This window comes from Polypterus senegalus, chromosome 17 (genome assembly GCF_016835505.1).
Source record: "Polypterus senegalus isolate Bchr_013 chromosome 17, ASM1683550v1, whole genome shotgun sequence".
NCBI lineage: Eukaryota > Metazoa > Chordata > Cladistia > Polypteriformes > Polypteridae > Polypterus > Polypterus senegalus.
The window spans coordinates 17,458,199-17,479,683 of record NC_053170.1 but is presented as its reverse complement, the minus strand read 5'-3'; the positions used below and the strand labels follow the sequence as shown (position 1 = coordinate 17,479,683).

General features: G+C 47.2%; 1 protein-coding gene across 1 annotated transcript; it reads left to right on the top strand.

Annotated features, from left to right (window-relative positions):
• Positions 1 to 6,599: 6,599 nt before the first annotated feature.
• Positions 6,600 to 17,280, top strand: LOC120517986 (keratin, type I cytoskeletal 19-like). Its single transcript, XM_039740531.1, has 8 exons — positions 6,600 to 6,971; positions 8,511 to 8,593; positions 8,702 to 8,858; positions 8,948 to 9,109; positions 11,597 to 11,722; positions 14,458 to 14,678; positions 15,790 to 15,824; positions 17,069 to 17,280. The coding sequence occupies exons 1-8, from the start codon at positions 6,606 to 6,608 to the stop codon at positions 17,158 to 17,160; spliced, it is 1,242 nt and encodes a 413-aa protein (XP_039596465.1). The 5' UTR covers positions 6,600 to 6,605; the 3' UTR covers positions 17,161 to 17,280.
• Positions 17,281 to 21,485: the final 4,205 nt, after the last annotated feature.

Here is a 21,485-nt window from a genome sequence, read left to right as displayed (position 1 = left end):
CCTCAATCTGGGAGTCAGAGGAAGCAGAGGAAGAACAACACTCACCGGGGAGGAGTGGAGGAGAAGAGAAAAGAAAAGTAACTGAACTGAATTGTTGATCGTGGAAGAAAACTTGTTTCTTAAAATAAAAGGTTTTCTTGAACATGGGACCTGTGTCTGTGCAGTTGTACCTGGGGCACTGTGATGCCCCCTAGTGGCCACACTATTTCACTGTAAAACAATACCTAGGGAATAACGCCTTTCCCTATTTTTCTCCCTTGCTATCATATGCTGTATATATATATATATACAGTATATATATATACACACAGTATATATACCTGCATAGTGCCTTTTCTCTCTATCTGTCTTTAATATACTGTCTATATATCTGACATATTCTCTGTCTCTCTCTGTATATATATATATATATATATATATATATATATATATATATATATATATATATATATATATATATATATATATATATATAAATCTTGTGTCGAGACGTGATCATCTCGGAGAGACACTTTAAAGTGCTGTGAGACTTCTTGCACATCACACCCTACTTACAATCAATTTCTCGGTGACACTTTAACGTCCCATGAGACAAGGAAGTGAGCTTAAAGGACAGCTGCTATGCAGCCTTTTAAATGATCGTCGCACAGCGCAACATGCAGATCACACAGCACTGCAGCAGCTAGCAGACAGCCAGCAGCTGATCCGTCCACATCTCCTTAGCGTGCATTCAGAACGCGAGCGGCAGAGACACGAAGTGGCTAGCGTGAAGCGCGCCCTCGGGGGTGGGCAAGTGAAGCAACTAGGGGGCACACCCCCTTAGTATGTGTATATATATACAGTATATATATATATATATATATATATATGTATATATATACAGTATATATAAATAAATATATATAAAGTTCCTTTTCTATCTGTCTTAATATGGTTCTATATATGATATAGCACCTTTCCAGTTTGTCTTTAATATAATGCCTTTTCTGTCTGCTTATCTGTCTTTAATACAGTGTATCTGTGATTTAGTGCCGTTTCTGTCTCTCTCTCTATGCGATATAGTGTCTTTCCTCTCAATTTATCCATCTATCGCCTTTCACAATAAGTCCCACTCCAGGGGTCGTTGCCTCGTGCTCCTCAATCCCAGTAACTGAATTGTTACTTAATCCATGCAACACTTTAATAACATAGTCCTTGTAGCGTTTCCTTCATCTGATGATATTAAAATGTCATTTCCTGCCTAACTAGCGCTGTTCACGCACTGTGATGGACACAACAGCCAAACTGGGGCTTGTCAAGTAAACCGGAATATGTGAGGTGAAGACTCTCGTTCTGTGCCGACTCCGTTTTCAAGTAGGCTACTGTACTTCAGAAACGAAAGGTACACCTGAAATTGGTCTGTAATTATAATTAATCAGTTAATGAAAATATGCGTATATTTCAATCTAACTTGGATTTTTTTTAACAATGGCTTGTCAATCAACAAACAGATGAGCACAGGTTCGGGGGTTGGGGTACACACGAGTATCCCGTTTCATAAGACCATCCAACAAAAAGCATTCGGCGATTGTCTCAAAGACAATATTTTTCGACGTGGGTGTCCTTTTTATATAGCGCCTTTCCCGGAAGGGATGGGACCAATAAAACAACACGAATCCTGCTCATGGACTGTTTCCGTTAACGCAAGCATGTGATAACTGACACTTTTAGTGAAACCGCACAGAAAACTATGGGAATTGGAATCCCATTCATATTATGAATTAATAAAATAAAAACACGCTGCGAACTGTGAAAATGGCAATAAGTAAATGGCGACTTTGAAGCAAGCAGATCCCCGTGACCCTGTAGTTAGGATATAGCGGGTTGGATAATGGATGGATGGATGGACTTTGAAGCAGGGTTGGCACCCGCACAGTCTCAGCGGAGGGCATGGGCTTTTTCACGGGCTCTTGCGAGTTCTGTTTAGTGAATGGGAACTCGTCAGTTGAGTGGACGTAAATGATGATGAATTTGGGGCTTTAATTCTAATGCTGCTCAGATGTTTCTTTCTTTTTTTACAGACGCGCACAGTCAGAACGCTGAGCAGCACTTTCAGACTCCCGTGGCTGGTTGGCGTGTGCGCAGTTGAGACTGAGCGCGTCCCCGTGCTAATGATTCACCAATCAAAACAAAGGACTCGCTAGAGTCCGTCTTCTCAGCGCTGACGGGTTTTATTTCACGTTGCGTATTTCTGTGTTTCATTTTGTCCGAAATATTCCTAAAACAGTCCACACGCATTGTGATGCTCGCCAGCCAAACACTTCAGACTAATTATTTATTCAAAACTTGGCTTTCCGTAACTCCATTCATTGTTAATTTAGCCTTTTGAGGTTTCATTTCTTTGTTCCTTGCGTGCTTACTTTATGGTTCTTCTCTGTGTTCTTTGATTTCTTGCCCGGTTCCACTGTTCTGATGAGCTCTTTGTGGCTGACTCATCCACATTAGATCCCATCAGATTGTTACATCCAATGGTCTACCATCTCTTGACTTTGTGGCGTTTTTGAGAGGCCCTAACCCTGACATTATGGATGGACTCCCCGGTGAACATCAGGTGGGCTAGAAAATGGACACCAGTTTGAGAGCATAAGGTCTGCGTGGCACTCTGGGCACAGTTCCCAGCCAGCACTCAGCAGTGATAGGTCCTTCCCCTGGGTCTGTGGCCAGTCACTAACTCTCCGCTCCCAGCTGCTGTGCTCTGCCCCTGCTGGTCTGACTGGCCTGTCACAACTGGTGGTGCCCGAGGGGAGCTGTGACATTATCAAAGTTTGATGTCTGTGATGATTGACTCAAGGCGGTTCCAAATTAGGGTATGATGGGCATCCTCCCACCGAAGAAAAAGAAAAACGATGCACCCTCTCAATGCAAGAATCAAGTTTCAGGGAGTGGGCAGGATAACCAGCGGCTTGCTGGTAAAAGATAGTCTGTCTGGCAGGTTTGCCCACCGTCTCAAGTTCTCAAAAGTGAGATTTAGCCATGGGGCACAGCTGCCCCCTAGCTGGCAGATGAGGGCCACTCCCAGGTTCATATCTATGTGAATAGGCAGGCGGAGGCCTATAGCTTAATCTCCCCCCTGCTCACCCCGTTCACCTCAGCTGCAGTGCCAGGGTCACTCGAGCCCAGACTGGCAGCAGTTCTGACACACAAAGCTGGGAAGTGCTGGAGGGCAACATGAGAAGAGACGGGCATCTTTGGTGTTTCGTGACCCTGTCATCAGGAAAAAAACAGCTGGAGTATTTGTGCCAATACCGGGAGAGGTTTATAATGGGGTTGGGGGGTATTAGCTGTTCAGATATCTTAGAGGCTAACCCTAGGCAGGGCCCTATAGTCACTCGCATACCCACAGGCAGTAAATTTAGAAGATCCAGTCAGTTTCACAAGTGGATCTGAGCAGCATCAAAAGAAACCCCACAGAGACACAAGGAGGTTATTCGGATGGCACACTGGTAATGACCAGCACCGGGTTCAAACTCAGCACCTTGGAGCAGTAGATGCTGACTCTTCGGAGAAGCACCATGTATGGACAGGGCATCTCATTCAGAGAGTGCCCTCCAGTAGGTGGTCAGATGAGATGATATGTTAGGGAGTGACCTATGTGTCCGTGTCACGGGTAACGCTGAGAGAATCCCCCTCCGGGCAGCCAATGTTTCTTACTATAGCAGTCAGAGGCATCATGACCAGCCAGTGACTGGGATGAGTCCTAATTGGTTCCCACAGGTGCAATGGTATTAATAGGTGGGCATCCTGAGGCTACACAAGCTAACCAGTGAAGCATTGGGCACAATAGTTGTTGGGCAATGAATGCCTGCATTTTTGCCTGCTGTAAAACTGAGCTTATCTGTTAGTGGGTATCGAGACAGACTGGCACTCTGTCCAAGGCTGGTCCCCACCATGGCACCAGATGCTACTGCAATAGACCATGCCTCTCAGTCAGAGAAGACTAGCGAAGATACCCAGCATGGTCAGGGAAATTTCATAGGGCATTCTTGAGGTGACAGGGTATCGAGGAAATGGCCGCCTGCATTTAAAGAGTTTTTATTGTAGAGCAGGCAGATGTTTGAGTAGACATGCCAGTTCTTACCAGTTCCAGCTCTCAGCCATGCCATGTGAACTCAACCATAAGAAAAGCTAGAAGGGCAGGGTTTGAGGCCAGTCTCCGCCTTGTGGGCGCCCATTTGTGTGCAGAGCACTGCTCCATTAGACGTTCTTGCCTCATCCTCATCCCTAGTGTGTAGATGTGCGTGCTGATTTTCTATGCCCCCTCAGACCCCCAGGTCACATGCTGTCCTACTGCTAATGGCCTTTTCTGTAGCTGTTCATGCTGTCCAGTGCCACAGTGCCAGTGGCTGGTTCTGGGTGCTTAGCGGGTGTTTGTCTGATGAAATGCAGTGACTGAGCCCCGCTTTAATCAGTCCAAGCACATAAATGACAAACAGAGTTGGTGCGATTGCTGGACGGAAGGATGTTAGAGCGCCCCCTGGGTACCGAGGAGGTCAGGTCAGTAATTCTTTATAAAGCGCCTTGACATGTGCTGGTAGTTCTCATGGTCTTCGGTGAGTAGGCATTGAATTCTCTCAGGCAACTCCCAGTGCTGTCTGTCTGAGGCCCTAAGATGCTGCTGATATTGAGCTTTAGGTGGCATCCATGCCATCCTGTAGAACAAGCCATTAACATTCATGCCTACACCTCACCACCTTTCAAAGAGTGCATCTTGAATGATGACAGAAAATGAAGAAAGAAAACCTGAAGACAATTGACAGAGAACTGAAAAGATCACTGGGTACTACAGGCAGAGGGGCACCAGATGGCATGCCCCCCAGCAGTGCTAGCATCTTCTTTACAGTCTGCCAGTCCAGGTGGGGGCTGGCAGATGTAAACATTTATGCCAGATGTTCAGCATGGCACCGCATGCCTTCATACAAGTTTAGAGGGGTGCTGGGCAGTGTTGGATTGGTAGCACAAATTTTGAGTTTGGCATCGATACCAACTTTTGGACCCCAGTACTGGTACCAAAACGCTTCAGAAATAAATAAGAGGTACTCCACATCCCCCACCCACCCTGGTCTTACTCCAGCCTCCCTGGTGGGCTGCGCCATCACACCACACTAAGCACCATTTCCCTCTTGATAGCATAAACTTTTCAGCAAAGTCATAAGCGGTCTTGACCATGTTAAAGAAGGGGGGGGTGAAGTCTCAATAAAGTCAAAACAACTGGGGGTCCCCGCTGTGAAGTCTCGATCGCGTCAATGCCTGTGATTTCCGGAAGTCTCAGGCACGTTTAAGCCCATTTTACATGCCTGATCTATTGAAGTCGTGGGTGGGCTGAGTGGAAAGCAGGTATTTGCTTCCGGTGCCACCACTTTGGAAATACTGGTACTGTACCATAGAAAAGTATGGTCTTTCCAGTAGTGGTGGGCCACACAACCCTAGCGCTGGGCACAGTAAGACCTTTGCCTTTAAAAGTACCCAGAGTTGCCCACTTTGGGAGCACACTGCTTTCTTCTTTAAAGGGCATCTAGAGTTGCCCACACTGGACACAGACCTTTTACTTCATATGGCATCTAGAGTTGCCCTTGTTGGCACAATGTTTTGCTTTGTAGGGCAGCTAGAGTTGCCTGCATTTTGCACAGGCAGTGTTTTGATTTATAAGGCACCTTAGGTTGCCCACATAGGCAGAGACAACATATTGCTTTATAGGACACCTAGAGTTGCCTGGATTGGGCACATTGACTGCTTTATATGGCATCTGGGGTTGCCCACATTGGCAGAGACAGCATTTTGCTTTATAAGGCACTTAGAGTTGCATATATTGAGCAGAGGCAGCTTTTGGATTTTAGGGCACCTACAGATGCCCACAATGTGCACAGCCAACATTTTGACTTATAGGGCACCTAGGGATACCCGCATTGGGCACAGATGGCTTCTTTTTTTGCTTTATGGGTCACTTACTGGCACTGAATGCAGTCAAAATTGCTTTAGTGCTCATAAAGTATTTTGTTTTTGGCCCATTCCCCCCACCTTTGCCTATCGGGCAGTATGGCAATGGGTGATGATTTTGTTTTGCTTTATTCAGTGCCCACAGTTGTATTCACACAGGCATAGGCACTCTAAGTATCATCCAAGCCTAGTGAGACAGCAAGTGTAGTAAACCTTCTTCTTCACAGGGGTTTTACTGCAGCTGGCATTTTGTTTTGCCAAGTGGTGCAGGATGCCCTGTACTTTCTAGCTCATGCCAGCTCTCCTGGCAGTGCAGCGGGTGCAGTAACTTTGCCTTATTCCACACCTTCAGTGCCCCCTGCATTCCCTGGCTTTTCAGCAGAGCTGCAGGTGTTGTGACGCCCCCTAGTGGTCTCTCACCCTGCTCTCAAGTTACCAGCTGCTGCAGGCGGTCTCTCACCACTCCCTCCTCTCCATTTCACTGTCACATCAGAGGGGGCCTGGCTGTCCACAGGTGCCATTGCCACAATTGGTTACTTCCCAGGGAGGGGCTGAGGTGCCCCACCCACAGGTTGCTCCATATCAGTGCCACAGCAGAGGGCCACGACAGGGTAGTGCCAGTCAGATCAGTCATGTGGGCAGATATCAGCACATACTCCAGTCGAGTCTTACCATCTGAGCTGCTGCGCCGCCCCCCCAGTGTGTGTGGGGGTGCAGGGGGGCAGAGCATCTCCATTTCCAGGTCAAGCCAGTCCATGGCGCTGTCTGGCACTGGGGGGGGCTTCTTCTTTATGCCCAGCATTGCCTCGGCTCCCAATGGGAAGGAGGTCATGCAGAAGCTGAATGAGCGGCTGGCGTCCTACCTGGAGAAGGTGCACACACTGGAGTTGGCCAACAGCAGTCTGGAGCAGAACATCCGAGACTGGTACAAACAGCAGACTCCGGTGCCAAGAGATCTAAGCGAGTACGAGAGGACCGTCGCCAACCTGCAGGACCAGGTGGGTGAGGGTGGGGGGGTTTCATGTGGGCATCTTCAGAGCTCAGTTCAGCAGGCACTCCAAGAAAGATGAAGATGCCATGGCCAGCTGCACGCTCTCTGGAAAAGAGAGCACCAAATGAAAAGAGTGTTATGTCTGTGCCTGTCGCCAGCCCTCTGCCAGGGATGTAGAAAAGGCATGGTGGCATCTAACCAGGTATGTGCCAGTGAGGTAAACAGATGGTGTTGCCTTCTGCCAGGAGGTATCAAGAGAGACAGTGGTTATCTCTGCCAGACCCTATATGTACCAGGGGACTAAAAGATTACAGTGACATCTGCCGGAGATGTAAATAGGCACTAAAGCTCTCTTGTCAGGTGTGTGTCAGGGGGGCTTAGAGATGGTGGTGCCCTCTGCCAGGTTTATAAAGAGATAGTGGTGTCTCTGCCAGGGAGTACTTGAGTTATGTGCCAGAGAATTAAGAGATTGAGGTTTCCTCTTCCCGGAATTTAAAAAGGGGTATAAAGGCCCTGTGCCAGGGACGTGCCAAGGGTGTTATAAAGCGATAGTGCTGCTTCAGCCATTGGGTATTAAGTGACAGTGATTATCTCTGCTGGGTATGTGCCAGGGGATGTCCATGCCACCCTAGCCAAAGACAGCCAGGAATTTAAATAGATACTTCTGCCCTTGCCAGCGATGTAAAGAGACACTACTGGCCCTTTGTTTAGTATGTGCCAGGTTACTAGAGACCACATCTGTCAGGAACATGGCAAGCATTTAAAAAGAGGTAGGGCTGCCCCACCAATGAAGTGAAGAGACACTGCTGGCCTTTGCTGCCAGGCATATAAAGAGACACTACAGTGCTGCCCTCTTCTGGATATGTAAGGTGGCACTGCTGCCCCATGCCAGCCTTTTAAATAGAGTTTGATAGTTACACACTAACTCCTGCCAGGGTTGTAAAGAGATGGTGGTGCCTACTGTCAGTGCTAAAAAAGCAAAGAGCCATCCTGTGCCAAGTCCATAAAGAGACAATTCTGCCTTATGCCAGGGCTGTAATACAATACAATACAATTTATTTTTGTATAACCCAAAATCACACAAGAAGTGCCGCAATGGGCTGTAAGAGGGCACTGTTGCCATCCACTAGGTCCACCATAAGATTACTCTCTCCTTGGTATTCTGGTCCTTGCCAGCACTGCTAAATGACCACACTGCATGATGCCAGGTGTCATCCTTTGCCCTCTGCTGGGTCTCTGTTGGCATTCCAGAGTTAGAGGCATTTACTTCACAGATTTGCTGCTTTTTGTCTGCTGTTCAGCTGCCAGTCTTTATGGGCAGAGTACAGAGTGAAGGGAAAGGCACTCTATAAATAAAACATATTATTCTTATTAAGGCCATTGATGCTTGGCAGTGGCTTTTTGTCCATTCCTAAGGGGGGCTGTGCCAGGCCAGGTTGTCAGTTTGATTTAACAGATTTTGGAATCCAGTATTAGAACCTTGTGATGACTGTGTGCCCACGGGTGCCCAGGGCGCTCATGTCTGAATTCTTGCTGATCTCCACAGTTCGATGCCTCCAATCAACACAACACCCAGATTGTCCTCCAGATTGACAATGCCAAGCTGGCCACCGATGACTATAAAATGAAGTGCGTTTGTTTGCTTTTCTTGGTCTCTTGGGTTGAGTGCCAAGACAGTGACATCTGCACCCACTCACACCTCTCTGTCTATCGTCTGCCCCCCCCTTCCCCAATAAGGTACGACTCTGAGCTGTCCATGCGGCAGGCCGTGGAGGCCGACACGGTGGGGCTGAAGAAGCTGCTGGACGAGCTGACGATCGCCAAAAACACTCTGGACAAGCAGGTGGAGGAACTGAAGGAGGAGCGGCTGTCCCTGAAGAAGAACCACACAGAGGTGAGGAGGTGGCACGTGGGCATAGGGGGCACCTGTCTGCACTGGGACCTGATCACCCATCCGTCCATCTTCCTCCTTTGTCCCTGCAGGAGATGAACACTCTGCTGGCTAAGCAGGGCACCACCATCAATGTGGAAGTGGATGCTGTCCCTGGGGTCGACCTCAAGAGCACCATCGCTGAAATCAGAGCCCAGTATGAAGAGGCGGTCGAGAGGAACCAGCAGGAGACCGAGGCCTGGTACAAGAAGAAGGTGAGCCGGGCAAATGCTCCTGCCAACCACCTGGGCACAGGAGTGAGCAGAGCTATCAAGCTTGTGTGGGGTGGGCACTAGACTGGCATGCCAGTGTGACATGGGAGAAGGTGAGAGTGAGTGCCCAGGTAGGCTAAAAGGGCACACTGTTGCTCTTCTCTGTTGCCATCCTGACTTTAGGACCTCAACTTTCACAGGTTATTATTGATTGCAAGAGCTGTTACAGTCAGGGTGATGCCAGGCACAGTCAGGTGAACATGGTGCCAATTGCTCGTTGCCCCTCCTGTTTTAGTCATCACAGGTGAATACCTTGGCATGTGCTGCCCTCTAGTGGTTCAGACACTACCAAACACAACACTGGCAGTTCTTCAGTATCACTACAGTGCAAACATAAAGAATTGGTGTGGAAAGGCGCTATATCAAACAACACAACCTCAAGGCCAGGGACAGCTTTGTGAGCCCAGGCAAGTCACGTATTATACAGCAAGATGGAAATGAACTGAAGTCGCTGTTAAATGCATTGGAATTAAAACTCCTAATGGGAAAGGCACTACATTAAGCAACAGCACTACAGAGTCGCTCTCTCCTGTAACTGATTTGTGACCCCGAGCTAATCACCCGACCCTCGTCAGTCTCAACAACAGAGAAATGACATTCATGTACCTGTAGAGTGGGCTTTGTCGGCTAGCATTCACGGTGGCAAGGCGCTATATGAACTGACGGCCCCAGCCACCTGAGCGAATCACATTGGGCTTTACTTGAGAAATGCAAATTACTGTTAAGGGCATTGGAAGGGTCGCCCCTGTGTGAAAGGTGCTATATGAAATTACACTACATTATACTGAATGTTATATTAACTCTTAGCCGTTCCCCCGCGGCTTTGCCCGCATAATAATTTCCCCTTGGGATTAATAAAGTATCTATCTATCTATCTATCTATCTATCTATCTATTATATCCTTACTATCTATCTATCTATCTATCTATTATATAGTGCCTTTCCTATCTATCTATCTATCTATCTATCTATCTATCTATCTATCTATCTATCTATCTATCTATCTATCTATCTATCTATTTAATGAAACAGGACAAACTTAAAAAAAATCAATAAACAAAACAAGTTAAAAAATCTAGCTAAGTAGAGGCAAGTTACACTCCGAAACGGAGAGGTAGACCGACTCCCCACTGCTGACGTCACGCCTCCCATTCTCTTTGGCCCCTCTGCAAGCGAACTATGATACTCAGCGTGATGAGAGAAGATGCAAAATCAACCGGAATGTTCAAGCAAATTCCAGAAAAAAAACACGATCTAAATCTGTGAAGTAGTTCCCTCGTTCGCTAGTTAAGAGGATGTAAAATACACCCCGAGGCTGACGCATGAGTGAGTAGGGTCCCGACCCCCTCCCCTCGGCCTGCAGCCTCTCTCTCTCGGATTCACACAAATAAATCGGTACCGCTAGCGAACTATGCTTCTTAGCGCGACGAGAGAAGTCGCAAAATCAACCGAAAGTTTCATGCAAATTACAGAAAAACACCCGATCTAAATCCGTGAAGAAGTTCTCTCGTGACATACAGAAAGACAGACGTTGGAGTTTATATATACGATTATATATGGAGAGATTACAGTATATGAATGCTAATTACTGTATTAAATTAAATTAACGCTACATAAAGTTACGTACACAATATTAAATGCGCTACATTAAATCAAGAAACTACAAGATCTGCCACCATCTGCGACATCTTTGTGACTCTGAGTGACAAGACGGCACTTTCCACCTTTCACTGACCTCTGACCCTGTGTGGGTCGTATGAAACGGTCAGCACTGCCAGTACAGCACCACATAAATGATGCAATGGAGTGAAGTCGACTACGGAAAGGCGCTATATACAGACAAGAGGATCCATAGCTAGTGCTGACAGCATTGTGGTGGGCTCAGTCACCAAACCCTGGCACCATACCCACTTCAGCATTCATGAAACAGTCCTGCCACATATGTCAGCCATCTAGCTATATAAAACAACAGGCACACACCTTCAGTGACCAAGTCCCTAAATGCTGAGTGTTGTCACACTCTAGAGACAAGGAATAGTAGCACTGTGCCTATGGGGTGCATGGGAATGGAGTTCACTGTTGAAAAGCACTATATAAAATCAGAAAATTGCAGCTTCTTCCCCATCTTGGGTCAGTATTGAACCAAGTACCGTATACCCTCTGTTGCTCACCATGGAAAGACATTAGAAAAGAGAATAAAAAAACGAGAAGGCAAGTTCTAATCCCACCACTGTCACCTGTGGAAATCACTTCCCCAAGTTGTGAGTACGATTTGAGAGTCACTTTGGGTAAAAGTAGCAGATAAATACAAACGAGGTACTGGGTGGAGAATGGCTGTGGGCCTCTATCTTACCCCTTGTGGGCACTGTGTCCTGTCTATGAGTGCCCACCTCTTATGCGCCATCTCACATACCCTCTGTCTTCTTACAGTTTGACGACCTAAACCAGCAAGTGTCCAGCAGCACCGAGGAGCTCCAGTCGGGACGCAACCAGCTGGCCGAGTTAAAACGCACCATCCAGAGCCTGGAGATTGAGGTGCAGTCGCTGATCAGTTTGGTAAGTGTGGGCACGGCCTGGCACATAGGTGGTCCTGGGCAGGAAAGTGGTCAAAGGGGCTGTGAGGAGCCCCCTGTCCGTCAGTTTCTCTGATATGTGAGTCCTCCTAAGGGGGAACTGGACCACAAGTCCACATCCTACAGGCCATCAAGTCGCCCAATGAGGGTGTTAGGGGGCAGCTGAGTCGATGAAGGAGAAGACGTCAGCCTCTCTGAACTGAAGCCAGTGGCCATCTGCACACATCAGTGTTGACGGCCGTCTGGTGTGATTTTGGTGGTCCATAATGGTGGCTTGGTTGTCTGCCACTCACAGCACTTACACTCCAGTTCAGGCCTACCATTATCGGGAGGAGTCTTCACAGTCTCTGCGCCTTCCTGCCGTTTCCCCTCCAGGGAGCCTGAGACGAGTTGAAGTGGGCCGCCGTGGCTGTGTTCAGCCGTTCTGTCCAGCTCTGAGCTCATTGAGAATTGGAGGGGCTCCAGTGGGTCAGACTAGGAGGGTGTCCACCTACAAAGGGGCTGAACCGCATCTGGAGACATCACAGGTCCACCTTAATATCATAAAAAAGAAACGTCTGGAATGGCCGGTCGCCGAAACGAGGACGGGCAGGGAGCGAGTTGGAACGAATGGGAAGAGCGAAGAGCACAAGCCAAGTGGCGGGATGGCCAAACGCCAGGAGAGGTGCCGTTAGAGGGATTTGTGTGTGCAGCGGCGTGCTGGTTAGGGTGGAGACCAGGATCACACCCCTGGCCAATCACGACTTACAGCGGCGCTATATAAGAGATGCACAGGTGAATATGTAAGGCACTATATAACAGAGAGAGACGGACGCTATATAAAAGGCAAGATTCATGTTTAAGGCAATATATACAAGGCAAATAAATAGAGAGGAATGACACTATATAAAAATACACATATTTAAGGCACTATATAATAGATAGGTAAGAGAAAAGGCACTATAATCAAGATAAATAAATAGAAATGAAGGTAAGGAGGAAAGGCATTATATACAAGTTAAACAGAGATGATAATTATACAATACAATATATAGACAGATGAATATGTAAGGCACTATATACTTAAAAGACAGACAGGAACAAAAGGCACTTTATTAAATATATTTATATAATTAAGGCACTATAGAACACATATCTAGGGAGGGAAAGCACTTTATACAAGATAAATAAAGAGAGAGGAATGGCACTATATAACTAATAGACAGATGGGTATGTAAGGCACTATATACTACAGAGATAGACCGGATTGAAAGGCGCTATATATAAAAGATACATATTTAAGGCACTCTGTAATAGGTAGGGAGAGAATGCACAATATACACAAGATAAATGGAGAGGAGTGGCACAATGTAACAAATAGATGGATATGTGAGGCACTATATATTAGAGAGACAGACTGGGAGAACAGGCACTATATAAATGATATGTAGTGCCTTAAATATGCATCTGTCTTTCATATAATGCCCTTCCTTTCATTGATCTTTTATATAGTGCATTTCATCTCTATTACATACATATTTATGATACTATATAATAGAGGGGAAAGCACTATACGAAAGACAGATGCGTAAGGCACTATATAATTGACAGGTGGGGAGGAAAGCACTCTATAAAGGCGAGGTTAATATCTGAGTGCCGCCATTTCTCATTTCCGGAGTGCGGAGCTCATGTCAGTGCTAAGGGATGCAGAACAGAACACCATGGTGGACGGGACCCCTGTCCGTCACAAGTCATACTATGCGCACAGCAGTGCAGGACCACTTAAGATCCTCGAGAAACAACCGTGCTGGCACTTCTTGGTTTCGAGCAGTTATGCCCACAAGGCTTATTATGAGGAGTTTGCCCACAAGGCACGTCAAAGGTTCAAGCCTGCCATGAGGTGCATTGCGGGTCGGTTTGGGGGCTGTCGAGCTTCAAAGCGCGCCGAGAAGCCAGGATTGTAAAACTTGTGTGCTGCTGCCACCCGTTGGCCAGAGCCTGAACTGCAACTCTTGGTGACCAACAGAAGAGATCCCCGAGCCATTTCGCAAAGTTAATTGTCTTTCTCCATTCCGTAAAGCACCTCGGTGGTCATTTTAATACTTTTAGAGACAAGGACATTTATAACGCAAAGCGTATTAAAATGAGCGAAAGCTGAGCCAGAGAACGGACGCTCCCCCCAACAAATAAACTAAGTGGGTTAACAAATGGACTTCATAGTCTGCCAGTAGACCACCGCTACATCTTCACGCGGTATCTCCTAAACTGCGGCAGTCTTAGAACATTAGTCTTAGAGAGCACATCACCGTCTGCACACTCACACCGGGGAGTCAATTCAATGTGTTTAAACTGGAAGGCGTGTGACACGGGAGACAGACAGCAGGGACAGAAGCTGATTGGGGCCTCGAATGTGAAGCGCACCAATGAGAAGAGGCTTTTGATGTGACCTGCGGAATGGTGGAGGGCCTGAGAGATTCCAGTGCCAGGCTGCTCCACACTGCCCCTTAAACCCCTCTGATGATTGACATGTCATTGTCATCCTCGTATTTTAAGCAGCAGCTATGAATAGGCAGCCAGGCCAAAAGTCCTCCATTGTCCCCTACAGAATGTTAGTCAGACCCAAGGAGATGGCAGAGGGATAACTGCAGGAAAAACTTGACTTGACTGCAGCCCCATTCTGGTGTCTCAAGAGGATGATGACCTGAGCCCATTAATATCCATCTTTCCTCTTTCCAACAGAAACAAGCCTTGGAGGGCAGCCTGCATGAGACGGAGCAGCATAACTACACACAGCTGAGCGAGCTGCAGACCCTCATCAACCAGCTGGAGGCCGAGCTGGCACAGCTCAAGGGGGACGCGTCACGGCAGGACGAGGAGTACAAGGCGCTGCTGGACCTCAAAACCAGGCATGAGCTTGAAATCCAGGAGTATCGCCGCCTGCTGGACATGGAGGACAAAAGGTAAACGAGAGGCAGGAATGGCACTGTGCCAAGGGCATGGGGGGCACCAGGGGACTGCGTGCTTTATGGGCTGGGAAATGGCAACAGTTAGAAGAGAAGCTTAATGACACACTTGACTAGTGAGGATGTCCATTCAGCCACCATATGCATGGCCACAGATTGAAGTTGGCAGAATTCTGTTCAGCTGTGGTTGCCAGGGAGCTGCAGCATGATCAATCAATCAATCAATCAACATTTATTTATATAGCACATATTCATACAAAAAAATGTAGCTCAAAGTGCTTTACAAAATAAATAGAAAAATAGAAGACACAATAAAAGATAAACATAAGTCAACATTAATTAAGACCTTTATAAATAGTGGACTGGATTTGTTCAGCCGACGTCAAGGGCCACTACAATTATTTACCATGAGTACACATCTGTAGGACCACTATGAGAGTTTAGCTAGGGGTCCCCCACCCAAATGACCACTCTTCATGTTTATCAAGGGAACACCAGCCACAGTGACCATTACTGTCATTTACGGTATACAGGTGACACCTGCCATTATCTGATGTGACCATGGCCACAAAACAATTTTAGACAGGGAGCCCACCTTCTGTGACGTGGGGGTGCTGGGCTCTAAACTCCAAAGCAGCTGGTTCAGGGTCACCAAACTTGCCAGAGTTCCAAATATGGACATAAATAAATTAATAACAGATAAATAAATAAATGTCAGCAGCTAAACCAGAGCTCTGTACTTGTAAGGATGCTTCAGGTGCAGCTTCCTGTAGAAAGGCTCTATATAAAATAAAGGGTCTTGGCTTGACCAATGGCAAAGTCCAGCCTTAAGGTTCCAAGTCTCCTGTCCCATCAAGCACGTGCTGTGCAAGCATCTATTAAACGACAAAGCGGAGGGCAGTGAGGGTCCCAGCTCTGTGTGCTTTGGGAGGGGGAGCAGTCAGTCACTAGCAGGGGGGCTTATTTGGGGAAAGTGTGCCTGCTGTTTCTTATGCAACTTGAGTGTGACTTCAATCACGAATGCAAACTGGATCCAACTGAATTAAAATCTTCTTTCTCTTCTGTCAAAAACACTGCCACTGCCACCCTCACCGCCATTGTCTCCAAGGAACCCAAACAAGCAAGAAGACCTCAAGCTAAAGGGTATGTGATTGTTCCAAATACAATGAATATAAGAATTGTACAGGGTGCTATATAAGAGATTGGGTTTTAGGGGGCTGCAGAGTGACACAGTTCAAGCGCTGAACCCTGTCATTGTCATGTTGATTCTCCTGTTCCCGAGTACCAGCAATGCTGACCGGCACCGTGCAATAGTGAATGCTGGTGTCTCCGATGCAGCCGACATAGGCTGTAGCCCCCCTGAGATGGATCAAGGAGGTCCGAGAGTATTGTTATGAAATTCAATAGCAAAAGTGGCACAACGATTAAGTGCAGAAGTCTCATGGGTCCAGTGTCCCGGCATTGGCCTGCCCTCCCGGGGTTGAGATGGGTTTTATTCTGGTTGACTTTTCTCATCCCAAAAGATGGATAGTTGCAAAGTGGTCCATTGTGGGTGGTGCCATGCACAGAGCTGTCGGGTCCAGTCCCCTGTTCCTCAGAGTTAGACTAAGGAGGTTTGAGAATGTTCTAGCACTGGACTGCTGACATCATGGTGGTACCGTTATTTGCACTGCAGTCTCATGGATGGATCCTGGGCATTTGTCTGTGAGGAGTTTGCATGTTCTCTTAGTAATTGGTGATTGCAGATTGGCTAATTGTGGGTAGGTGTACCCTGTGATGGACTGGCGCCCCCTGCTGATGGCATAAGCTCTGGAGCGCTCTGTGTCAGTGAATCGGACTAATAGGGTGTGAGAATGCAACGACGTTGGGCGGTAGGCCTCCTGGTGGTACCATTGTTGTCACTGCTGCCTCATAGTTGCTGGCTGTTTTGTCTGGGTAGAGTTTGAATGTTCTCCCCATGTTTAACTGGGCTCTGCTATGACCAGGGTCTGCAGATTAGCCCAGGGTGGGTATGAAGTGCCCTGTGATGGACCAGTGCCATGTGGCCCCAGTCTGGATTAAGGAAGTCTGAGAATGTCGTGATAGGAGACTTACTTAAGACCCCTGAGGAATTGTGACCTTGTCACCTTGATTGACAATGGAGTATTACTGGCTTACATAGTTGAGCCTGACCGGTGTGGACTTGCTGGCTCCATTGTAACCCTCCTCCATTTCCACTCCTTCACTCACAGTGAAAAAAGCGCCGGGGGGCTCCTCTCTTAATGGAGCGAAACGCCGAGAGGGGGAAAGAATGTGCCAGGAGGCAGAAGCCATCACGACTGGCCTGGGGTGGCTTCACATTTGCTAAGCCTCTCATTCTGACGTTTTTATTTTATTTATTTTTAAAGAAATAAGTGGAGGCAACACCCCCCACAATGTGCCCAGGACTGGGGCAGAGATGGCAGACGGAAAGACAGCACCCACAGAAGACTTCAAATAGCTGGGCCAGAAGACTACTACCTGACGGCCCTTGGGGTTGGATTATCAGCCTGGTGGACAGGAGTGACCACCACACCCCCGTTTGTCTGGTGACATTCCAATAAAAGAGCAGCTGGATAAAGTTCTCGGTGTTGGTGTCACTTTAATGGTGTGTATACAATGAAGGGTGGGGCAGAGGGCCCATTTGCAGCAGGTGGGCCGTGGTGTGACTTAATGTTAATATCCCAGCATGTACAGGTGTATATATACAGTCATGTGAAAAAGTAAGTGCACCCCAGGAAATGTTTCTTCTCTTTTAACGTATGGTGGACGTGTGTAGATTTGACCGCCATGTAAACAGCATCCGTAGATAACAAACATCAGGCCATGTTTACATTTTGTAGTCCACTGTATAATTTAAAGAAACATAAATACAAATGTCGCATGTGGAAAAAGTAAGCCCACTCCACCATTTATCACAACCTTAAATACCTCAAACTAGAGTCCGGTGAAAATGATCAGAACATCATGAGGGAGGACCTCATCTGACACGCTCTTATTTAAACCTCACACACAGAGTTTGCTTTGCTCTTCGGTGTTGAGGTGTGTGTGTGTGCGTTATCGCCATCCAAGACTAAAAGAGCTTTCTGAGGCCTTCACAAAGTAGGCTATGGATGCCTAGGAGTCTGGGAAGGGATTTACAAAGATCTCCAAACAACTGGCAATCCACCAGAAGATCCTCTACAAGTGGAAGAGACTGGAAACAATGGGCAGCTTGAGCAGGTCAGGCCACCCCTGTGTGACGATGTGGGTTCAGGCTCCACACTCCCATTGCTGTTGGAAGCACTTGAACCCCACACCGTCGATAATGAAACCGAGTGAGCTAGTCAATGAAGGCAAATAATTGAGCATCTGAGCAAGGGGATGGTTAAAAGTGAAACAGTGCTTTTATTAAAACAGTCAACAAAACAGGTGTTCAAATAAATAGTGCAGTCCATTCAAAAGTTCTTCATTAAATAAATAATCCATTAAAGGTAAAACGTGGAGGTTAAAATAATAAGAAAAAACAATCCTTTAAAACGAGAGGTTAAAAATCTTCTTTAGGAAGCAATCTTTAAAACAATAACAAATCCGGTGCATCGTTTCTATTAGCGTCTCACCTGCCTATCCCGTTAGGGCTTAGCAGCAGGCAAGACGCTCTCTGCAGCTGCCCTCCTGAAACACACGCATGAGACTGGAGACCTCCCGAACCCTGGCTCCGGTATGGCACTCATCCCAGCCTCAGAGAACTTGGTTTCCACCAACGGCCAGGTCGCCCACGTTGGGATTCCAACCACCAAGTCTCCGACTTCGCTGCCTTTCCATGGCCTCTCAGCGGCCATCGCCTTCCTGGTCACTCCGCTACCTGATCGCTCAGCGGGAGCGACATCCAACTGAAACGTCTGGGTGTTTGCCCAACACCCAGCTTCCTTACAGCTGCCCTAGAGCGCTCGATCGCGCGCTCACCACACACACACACCGCGTGTCTGTCTCTCCTGCACCGCATGCTTCCTCGCTCCCTGTAACCTCCGTCCTCTTTTTCTCCTCTCTCCATTTTTTTACACCTCCCCAAAACCGACTCGCGCTTCTTTTTAAAATGACGCGGGGCCATCACAGCTGTAGCATTAGCCACGGGAGCAATCACGAATGTGGGCAGTTCCTCACCTGTGCTCGCTACAACATCGCCCCCCCTCACAAAGCCGACTCGGGTGCGGTGATTATTTAAAAATGGCCTTCGCTCAACGAGCTGTGGACCCATAACACCACACCCTGCAAGAGCAGAACGACGTCTCTAAGGCCTACAGAATTTCATCACGGGACCAACAGGTTGATCTTGCAAGCTGTTGATGTCAAAGTGCAGGGGTCCACCATTAAAAAGGGCGCAAATTAGATTAACGTGGCACGTGATGTCCAGAAAGAGCATTAAGGCAAGACAAAAGTTTGCCCATGAACACAGAGAAAAAGACCAGGGGCCTCATGGATAATGCCGTGTGTAGAATTCACACTAAAACATGGTGTACGGACAAAAGTGGAAATGTGCATATGCAAATTTGCGGCAAGTTTAGTTTTTATACATCGCGATGTGAGAGTGGAACCTGGCCCAGGACTTCTGGAAGAGTGTGCTCTGGCCAGACAAAGCAAAGACATACGACATAAAGGTGCTATATAAATAAAGCATACTTATTATTATTATATTTGGTGGAACACAAGACAGCATCTGACCAGAAGAACCCAACAGCAACTGTAAAGCACAGTGGAGGAAGTGTTATGGTTTGGGGCTGCGTCAGGGTCTGGGCAGATCACCAAAATGGACTCCAATACAAAATCTTCATTGTACCAGAGGATGAAATGGGACCACCTGTCAGAAGATTGAAGCACAGCTGAAAGTGGACTTTGCTACATGACGATGACCCTAAATCCATCGAGAAATGGAAGGTTCTGGAATGGCCAAGTCAAAGCTCAGATCTGAATACCCACTGAGATACTGTGGTGGTGTGAGGGGGCTTATGCATGCAAGACACCCCTCAAACATCACGTAAATGAACAAACTCTGCCGTCAGAAGTGGAAATGAACTTCATCTACCAGTCAATGTCTGAGACTGCTGGACAGTTACAGGAAACATCTACCAAAGATTGGCAGCAAAACCAACTATGCCAGCCAGGGATGGCTTACTTTTTCAATAGATTAAAACTACTTATCTGTTCATATTTCCTTGAATAAATTAGTCAACTTTTCTTTTTTGTTTTACACAAAGCTCAAGTTTTGATTATGCCCACATATTTGATCATATGGGGGTCTCTGCCTAAGGGACGTCATCAGCAGGATGTGCAATGGGTGTGTCTGTCCTGTTTAAGCCACGCCCACCTTCCAGCTGCTAGGCAACAATTTACATGGCCTGAACACACTTTTCCATTGGAGAGGGACATTCACGCAGTTGGCACTCTTACTATGGTGTGGACCTGCCCTGTGTCGGGTTTGTCTTGAAATCCTTGGCCCGACGGTATTTTTTCTTTAGCAGTTTTGAGAAAATCTGAATTTCAGCTGACAGTCTCTTGCTTCAAATCTTTATAAACTTTGATTAAGCCTGATGCCCACAGAATGGCCAACACTTAACTGACAGTATGGCATGGTTGGTGTATTCACTGAGGTGTTCAACCCCTGGCATCTGAAACCTTGGCCATGTTTAAGTTCAAGGAGCAGACAGCACTCAGATGATGGATAGGAAGGTGCAGACCCTCATTACAACCAGCGCAGGTGCTCTGGGCAGATTGGCCATTTTCTAGACGCACAATAAGGACCTACAGTCCTAAAGAAGCACACTTTATTCAGGAGGGAAGTCTCCTGGCATTGGTTTATTAGCCCCGCAGGGAATAGCCATGGTCAAATCATCATTGATGGATGGCGTGATCAGCCTCATGCCCGTTTTACAGAATTTCTCTAGAATGGGCATCATCATCATCTAGGACAGCAGTGGTAGTCCCTGTGTGGAGTTTGCTTGTTCTCTCCCATTTTACTTTGGGTTTCCTCTGGGTGCTCCAGTTTCCTACCAAAGTCTAAACACACATAGCTTGGGTGGGCTGATGGTGCTAAATTGGCCCATGTGTGTGGGCACGTTCACCCTGCAATGGCCTGGTGTCCTGTCCTGAGATTCCTCCTGCCTTGTACCTGAAGCTTTTTGGTATAGGCTCCAGCTTCCCCGAGACCCTGCTCTGGCTAAGCAGGTTTAGGTGGTGGCAGGATTTGTTATCTAGGACGACGCAGTGCATGGGCATTCATCAGTCACCTAGGAGTGAGGCAAGTGCAACAGTGAAGGTCTCCATAGTCAGGATATGAGTGGACCAACCTTCTCTCATCCGACCTGCAAATTCCAGAGGCTTGCAGGCCTTATCATACCTCATGGATGCCAAAAGATTGCCCAATGCTCTGTAATGCAATCTCTTGTATGTTACTTGTAAGATACCACACCCCACCAAGGTGGATTAGTAAGATTCCTCTTCTTACTTAAGTACTGGGTGGGGACAGAAATTGAACCATCTACCAATTTATCATGAGAAATGTGGGGAAGGGGTGGAGATCCAATTGCTATGGTTTACAAAGGAGGTGCCGACTACTAGGAGGGGGAAGCACAATAAACTGCTTGAGGGGTACAAAACTACCAAGAACATTCACGCCAAGTGTGCAGTCAGATTTGTAGTTTACAGGACATTCGTCCACCCACACGAGCAATTAGGTGGCACTCACTGCTGCATGCCCTCCTGATACAAGGCGTCTAGTGTGACTTTCTCACCCCCCACCCCCCAACCACA

What these genes read in the sequence shown, in the direction of transcription:
- LOC120517986 (XM_039740531.1), top strand. Translation starts at nt 6,606, where the DNA reads ATGTGGGCAGATATCAGCACATACTCCAGTCGAGTCTTACCATCTGAG. An exon ending in TGAAGAAGAACCACACAGAG is followed by an intron (nt 8,859 to 8,947) that starts GTGAGGAGGTGG and finishes TTGTCCCTGCAG; the next exon opens with GAGATGAACACTCTGCTGGC. An exon ending in AGGCCTGGTACAAGAAGAAG is followed by an intron (nt 9,110 to 11,596) that starts GTGAGCCGGGCA and finishes GTCTTCTTACAG; the next exon opens with TTTGACGACCTAAACCAGCA.